This window comes from Megascapheus bottae, chromosome 25, assembly GCF_031878675.1.
Source record: "Megascapheus bottae isolate mThoBot1 chromosome 25, mThoBot2.hap1, whole genome shotgun sequence".
Lineage (NCBI taxonomy): Eukaryota > Metazoa > Chordata > Mammalia > Rodentia > Geomyidae > Megascapheus > Megascapheus bottae.
Genome location: NC_143533.1, coordinates 3620040 through 3626625, shown reverse-complemented (window position 1 = coordinate 3626625; position 6586 = coordinate 3620040). Strand labels below are relative to the sequence as shown.

The 6586-nt window shown below is 57.9% G+C and overlaps 1 protein-coding gene across 1 annotated transcript; it reads right to left on the bottom strand.

Annotated features, from left to right (window-relative positions):
- Positions 1 to 14: 14 nt before the first annotated feature.
- Kdm8 (lysine demethylase 8 (putative)) lies at positions 15 to 5367 on the bottom strand. Its single transcript, XM_090357874.1, has 8 exons — positions 5240 to 5367; positions 3571 to 4086; positions 2987 to 3147; positions 2212 to 2344; positions 1356 to 1400; positions 786 to 935; positions 493 to 585; positions 15 to 405 (listed from the first exon to the last, which is right to left on the bottom strand). The coding sequence occupies exons 2-8, from the start codon at positions 4072 to 4074 to the stop codon at positions 241 to 243; spliced, it is 1251 nt and encodes a 416-aa protein (XP_090214000.1). The 5' UTR covers positions 4075 to 4086; positions 5240 to 5367; the 3' UTR covers positions 15 to 240.
- Positions 5368 to 6586: the final 1219 nt, after the last annotated feature.

The following is a 6586-nucleotide window of genomic DNA, read 5'->3' as shown; positions in this document are numbered from 1 at the left end:
AGAGATACATCTAGGCTTCCCTCAGGGTACCCTGCAGCCACACCTCCTGGACTCTAGTGTTCAGCCACGGGTTGTGTTAGAGTCCAGCGGCAGGGCCCTGCACGTACAGGCTGTTGCCAGCTATGCCAGGCCTCGGCTGCCCATGCCCAAGTGAGCCGGTTGTGCAACCCTGGTGCCTAGAGCTGGGGCTCCCCTAGGGCGCAGGCTCCCTCCTGCCGGTCCAGCTGCTGGCTTGTGTGGCTAGGACCACCAGAAGCTGACCGAGAAGCTCAAATCTAGCGCACGCACGTAGTGCCAGTGCTTTTCGGGGATGAAGAGGGTCTCCCCAGGAGACAGGATGCAGGACAGGAAGGGGGCCTCGGCGAACTTGGGGAACCTCTCCAGGTCTGGGTTTTCCACGTCCACCTGTGGAATGCATGGGGAGTTACCTGTCTGGCCAGCACCCGGGGCGTGTGTCACCCTGGGAGGTGTGTCACCCGGTGCCATACCCACCTGGCTGGTGTTGTGAAGAAGGTGTGTCTCGTGGGGGTACAGCGCCTCCGACTGCTGGGGGGAATACAGCCGGATGTACTTCCTCCCCATCACCTGCAGGGGGCGCTTCGTCAGGGGCCTGGTGCCGTTTTACCCGGCCACATCTTCACCCCCCAATGGACAAAGGGAGACAGGCCCGGCGGGGGAGCCTGGGATCACAGTCTGGGGTTGAAGGCCCTTGGCGTTGGGAGGTGGACCGTGTGGCAGGCCTCTGGCCAGGCAGGTGGAGAGCAGTGCTCCAGCGGCACCCCCACCTGTGTGAGGAAGTTCTGCTGGGGGTCCTGGTGCAGGGGCGACACGGTTCCCGGGGGGCCAAACCAGGCATTGATGGTGATCTCCTCCTCGTCCCTGTCGCCCAGGCAGCAGTAATCTGGAATGCCGATGTCCTGCTTCAGCTCGGGGACCTGCGGGCGTCAGAGCAACGGGGAGGGCCCTAGCCTACATTCCTGTATCAGGCTTTGCTTTTGTGCGTGTGTGTGGACACTGGGGACTTGAACTCAGGGCCTGGGTGCAGTCTCTTAAGCTTTTGTGCTTCAGGCCAGTGCTCCACAGGACCTAGGCTCAGGGACAATCACCGACAGGTTCTTGGGTCTCAGTGTGGAGGGAACTTGAGTTTCCTGTGGGCAGAGAACCCAGGAAACCCTGGGACACAGATTCACGAAGCCTGAGGTTTCACAGCTGGCCTGTTCCACAATAGTTCTCCTTGAGAACCTACACACTGGCTGAGTGACATGGTGTGATCCTGCTGTTGCCGGGCTGAGGCCAGAGGCTGTGTGGAGAGGGGTTGGAGGGAGGGCAGAGGTGAAGGAATCTGAGCCACTCACCTGCTCGAAGAGCTGGTGCTGAGCCAGGTAGCCGATGTTCTCTGTCTGACCCGGAGAGAAAAGCGGGTGTCAGGAAGCCGGCTGGTGGTCAAGGCCCCCCACTAGCTGTCATCTGGTGGGTCTGTGTCCTAGTCCCAGCCCCTCCGCCACCATGTTGCGCTCCACGCTGTGCTACTGAGCTGCTGTGCCTGGTCTGGGGCTGGAAGGCCAGGGGCTCAGGACTGGGCCCTGAGCCATAGCACCAGCTTTCTGGTGATCAACGGAAGAGCAATCTCCTGGACTTTCCTGCTGGCTTCACATTGACCCTCAGATCTCAGCCTCCAGAGTAGCTGGGATGACAGGCGTGAGCCACTGTCACCTGAAAAACCTACCTTTCTAACAATCCTTTCAAGTTCAGTGGCATAAAGAACTTTCAGCCAGAGCACTGTCCTGCCAGTTTCCCATATTCCAAACTTGAAGCTGCCACCCCGGCCCCCAGCAGCACTGCATTAGCCTTTACCAGCCCCCCTTCAACCCCCCATCTCTGGGCTCAGATGGTGTCTTATTTTCTTCAATGAAAAACAAAAACACGGGGTAAGGCAAAGGCTTATGCCTGAGCCAACCGCCAGCCCACCCCCAGACCCGCAACCCCACACACAGAAGTGGGGGGTTCAGGCGGCATTGTCCACACCAAGAAGTGCGACTCTTTAAAGCGAGGGGCGAGGAGAACATTCTAGAATTAGGTCATGATGATGACTGTACGATCTTACGAGCATACTAAAGCCCACTGAATTGTATCCAGTCAAGAGAGAGGGAAAGGTGCTGGACCAAGTCCTTCCTGGCTCTGACCACCTGCTGCCCGAGGGGCCTGGCATACCTCACTCTCCACGTACGTGGTGATGAAGTCGTCCACTGTCATGAGGGTCTGTGACCAGTCCTCGTCTGTGTACCGCGAGCCCAGCTCCACTGGCACAGTGCGGCCGCCAGCCACCTCCCGGATGTACTGCAGACTGTCCAATACCCAGGCATGGGCACAGCTGTCACAGCCCGGCCACCGATAGGGCAGGGGCTGAGCCCAGCACTGTCCCCTGGTGGCAAGCCTCTAATTCTTTTGTTGTTGGCCGGGACTGTGGACAGGGAGGGCAGGGTCCCCCAAACCTAAGCACAGCATCTTTACTGAGAGACCCTGGGCTAGTTCCAACGCAGCCTCAGGCCCTGAGAAGGCCGAATGAGGAATTGCTTTTTGTTGGGGGTGGGGAGAGGGAGGAGAGGAAAGGGATTGGTCACAGGGCTTGAACTCTGGGCCTGGGCACCGTCCCTGTTTTTGTTTTTGCACGAGGATAGCACTCTACCATTTTGAGCCACAGCGCCACTTGTGGTTTTCTAGAAGTTCATTGGAGTCTCACAGACTTTCCTGCCCGCGCTGGCTTGGAGCCGAGATCCTCCTGAGTAGCCAGGATGTCAGGTGTGAACCACTGGGCACCCAGCTATGCTGATGAATTCCTAAGACTCCTAAGGCAAAAATGCCTGACAGATGGCCGGATCCTGAGGGCATCCTGTTTTTTTGTTTGTGTAAGGTGCTTACTTGTTAAGTTGGCCCTTGGTGGGGATGCCTGGGAGGGGTGAGGCCAGCCCGGCTCTGTGGGACCCACCTCCACTTCTTCATGCAGGGCCAGTGGTCGGCCACTCCCTCCAGGACCACCGGTCTCCTGGGCAGCAGAAAGTGAGTGCGGAAGTGCTGCAGGGTCGGGCGGTGGAGGCGGGGCACGGCCGTCTCCGAGGGCACCGTGGGAACTGGACTGCCCCTGGCTTTCTGTGGACAGTGGAACAGAGCAGAACGGCACTGCCCAGGAAGGACAAAGCTGGAGGCCATGGAGGGGCGGGGACAGGGCACTGTCCTCGCTCCTTCTGCAGTGCTGGGGATTGAACTCAGGAACTTCCTCCTGCTAGACGAGTAGCTCTAACGCTGGTTGCCGTGGGGCCTTCCCCTCCCACCCTCGGCTGACCTCAGACCTGAGGGCCTCCAGCCCCAGCCTCTCCAGGGCCGGGATTACAGGCAGATGCTGCCCTGCCTGGCAAGAGATAATATTTCCTTTGGTTTCTGCTACTGCCACCAATTGGGTCTCAGTTGAGATGAGGCCTCGCTCCCTGTTCGGCTGATTTCAGCCTCAGACCCCGATCCTCCTATTTGCCCTCTGGAGAGCCCCTCCCTCGGGGCTGCGTCCCCTTGCTGTACCTTTGTGCGGAGCTGGTCCTGGCGGAGGCTGTGAGCGGACCGTTTTCTGGACGGCAGGTGAGCCTGGAGGACGGCCACCACTTTGATTAGAATGTCCCCAAGGACGGCGGCACCCATCAGCAGGCCCATGTCACACACGCGCAGGGCCTCGGCCACGGCGGTTGCCTCCCGGGGCTCCTGGCACAGGCACAGGGCCTTGAAGAGGCAGCTGAGGGAGTAGAGCTGCCGCCAGGCCTTCTCCACATCCTGCCAGGGTCCAGTGTTGAGCTTTTCCCAGGTGTAGTCCAGGACGGCCTCGCAGGCCTGCAGGCACTCGTCCCGCCGGCCCTCGTAGAACAGCCCCACCGCTTGCCGCAGAAGCGCTGCCACGCTCCCGTCCACCTGCGTGCCCAGCTCCAAGCTCAGCTCTTCCTTAGTGTGGGGCAGCAGGGCCCTGAGGGCTCCCCAGAGAGCATCGGTGCAGGCCGGGGGGTCTGCAGGACCCTCACCGTCCTTCTCTGCCATGTGGTCACGCCGCTGCCCAAGGGGGAGACAGGAGTCAGCACGCTGTCCTCTGCCTGGTCAACTCCTACTCATCCGCCCAGGCCCATCAGAAAAGATGTCCCCGCTGTGGACACTGCCAGGTCATTCCCAACAGGGTTCTGTGTTCCCACAGACCAAATATGCACCCACATATCTATCTCTTCTCCAGGGTGAGACTTGGAGCTCCTCCAGGTAAGGCCTCTGTTTCCCTAGTGGCTGAAGCAGTGGCCCCCACTCCCGTCTCAGCTTCTCAGGACATGTCACCCCCAAAGGCCCTGGGTTAAAGAAGACTCGATCAAGGGCCTGTGGCAATTACAGGAGGTGGGAGTGAGGCCAGGGGGTCATGACCTTCTGCCAAGCCCCAGAAGTGGATATTGGGACCTTCTGCCAAGCCTGCAATCTTGGCAAATCATGAGTTCCTCCCCCCCCCCAAAAAAAAAAACACTTCTTCTTTGCAACTGGATCCGCCTCAGGTATCTGTTACAGTAATGGAAAACCACTAGCACAGAAGGGGCCTGGAAAGGCAGGATCATCTCAGCTGGAAGGCCTTCCTGGCTGGTGCTGCCGGGTGCAGCAGGGAGGCCAGGCCGGCGCTAATCCTCACTGCCACCCCTGACAGGCTCTGCTGGGCTCTGTCCCCAGGGCCTCCAGGGCTGGAAGTTTCCTCAGTGTAGGGCAGCCATGTCACTTGCTGAGATCTCCTGCACGCACGCCCCCTCCCCAGCGAGCTCGGACTCCCGGACTCGTGGATCCCGTCTCGGGGCCAATGCAGCACGTGTGTCCCGTGGCTCTACCTCCAGGGAGCGTGGCACCCGGGCCGAAAAGCTAGCAGACGGCTCGCGCAGGCGCGCTGGAGGCCCACGGAGCCGGCGCCGAGCACTGCGCACGCGCACGACGGCTCAGCGGCCCCGCTCCCCCCCCCACCCCGCAGGACTGGCTTCACGCACGCGCAGGATGCACTGCCTAACGCAGGGGCGCTGAGCCCGAGCGCCGCGAGCTACAGCGCATGCTCGGATCTCCACTCAACGCCACCACCCCGCGCACGCGCGAGACCGAGGCTTACGGCGCACATGCGCCCATGTCCCTTCATTGCGCTACCGTTTTGTAAGGAGTCCGAGCTCCACGCACGCTCCTGAGTTTCTCAAACCTTCTCTTCCGTGTGGACGGTGTGGATTCACCCCGGAGCTGGCGCAGGCTGGTTCGGCTGGGTCTGAACACTCCGAGTTTCTCCCCTGCGGAGGTCAATGCGGAAGGAGAATGGATCACTCGCAGATCGTCTGGTCATGTCGGATTTGCCTAGGAGAGCGCCGATCGCTCGATCGATGCCGTGGCCCCGCCCTCCTTTAATAGGCAGGAGGACGGGCCAATCAGGGCTGGGCTGTTGCTCCTGGTTTCAGTCTGTACATTAAAGCAATCTTAGGTACACCTTTTTCTCCAGTCTCTGCAACTGCAATGGAGGAGGGTGAAATAAATGCAGAAAACCACGTACTGAGAAGTGTGTGTGTGTGTATGTATTGGTCCTGGGATTTGAACTCAGGGCTGAGCTTTAATTTTGATTTTTGCTCAAGGCTAGCCCTGGACCACAGCCATAGCTCTGCTTCTGGCTTGTTATGGAGTTTAAGTGGAGATTAGTCTCATGGACTTTCCTGCCCAGGCTGGCTTCTGTTTGCTTGTTCTTGTTTTTTCTTCAGGGTTTTTATAGTTTTCACTGATGTCAATCTTTCCTTGGTTAAGTGTACAACGGAGTCTGTTATTGTTTTTCCAAAGCTATTGTGAATGGAATTGTTTTTTTTCCAATTTCTTCTTCAGCCTGCCCACTGTCAGTTTATAGAAAAGCATTGATTTGCAGGGGGAGGGAGTCGATTGTCCATCCCGCTGTGTTGCCAGGTGTGTTTATCAGAGTTCTTTTGGTGGAATCTTTCGGGTGAAAATACCCTGTGATTTTCTATTTCATTTGAGATCCCGTCGTTTGCCTGTTGTTTCCCCAGACCCCAGTCAATGGCAACAGCCTGGTTAGAAGTGCTTTCCACACCTCCCTGTTTATGAGATGCCCTTTACCGGCAGCAGCAAATGAGATGCTTCCAGGAGAGAGGTCACCCCAACATTGCAACCCCCGAGAGGAGGGAGAGCCAGGTCTTTCCAACCCAGTATACCAGACCCTCACCAAAACTGATCATGGGCCTTCCCTCTCCTTCCTCCCTCCCCAGGGCAACAATCGGATCTTGGCATGTACTTGATTGTCACTTCCAATTACACGTAATGAATGCAGATTCGGGTGTCCATATGTTTTATTTTCAGATAATGGATTTAACCTTTATGGAGTGTGTGTGTGTGTGTGTGTGTGTGTGTGTGTGTGTGTGTGTGTGTGATCTTTCACTTGATTTACAGTGAGCTGCCATTTTGAGGTTGAAAGCTATCTGGATCATTGATGTTTATCCATAGGGGCTTTTTGCTGAGACAGGAAGGAGAGGTAATACTTATTTCCTAGCTCCAA

What these genes read in the sequence shown, in the direction of transcription:
- Kdm8 (XM_090357874.1), bottom strand. Translation starts at nt 4,074, where the DNA reads ATGGCAGAGAAGGACGGTGAGGGTCCTGCAGACCCCCCGGCCTGCACC. An exon ending in AGGACCAGCTCCGCACAAAG is followed by an intron (nt 3,148 to 3,570) that starts GTACAGCAAGGG and finishes CACTGTCCACAG; the next exon opens with AAAGCCAGGGGCAGTCCAGT. An exon ending in CCCTGCATGAAGAAGTGGAG is followed by an intron (nt 2,345 to 2,986) that starts GTGGGTCCCACA and finishes GGTATTGGACAG; the next exon opens with TCTGCAGTACATCCGGGAGG.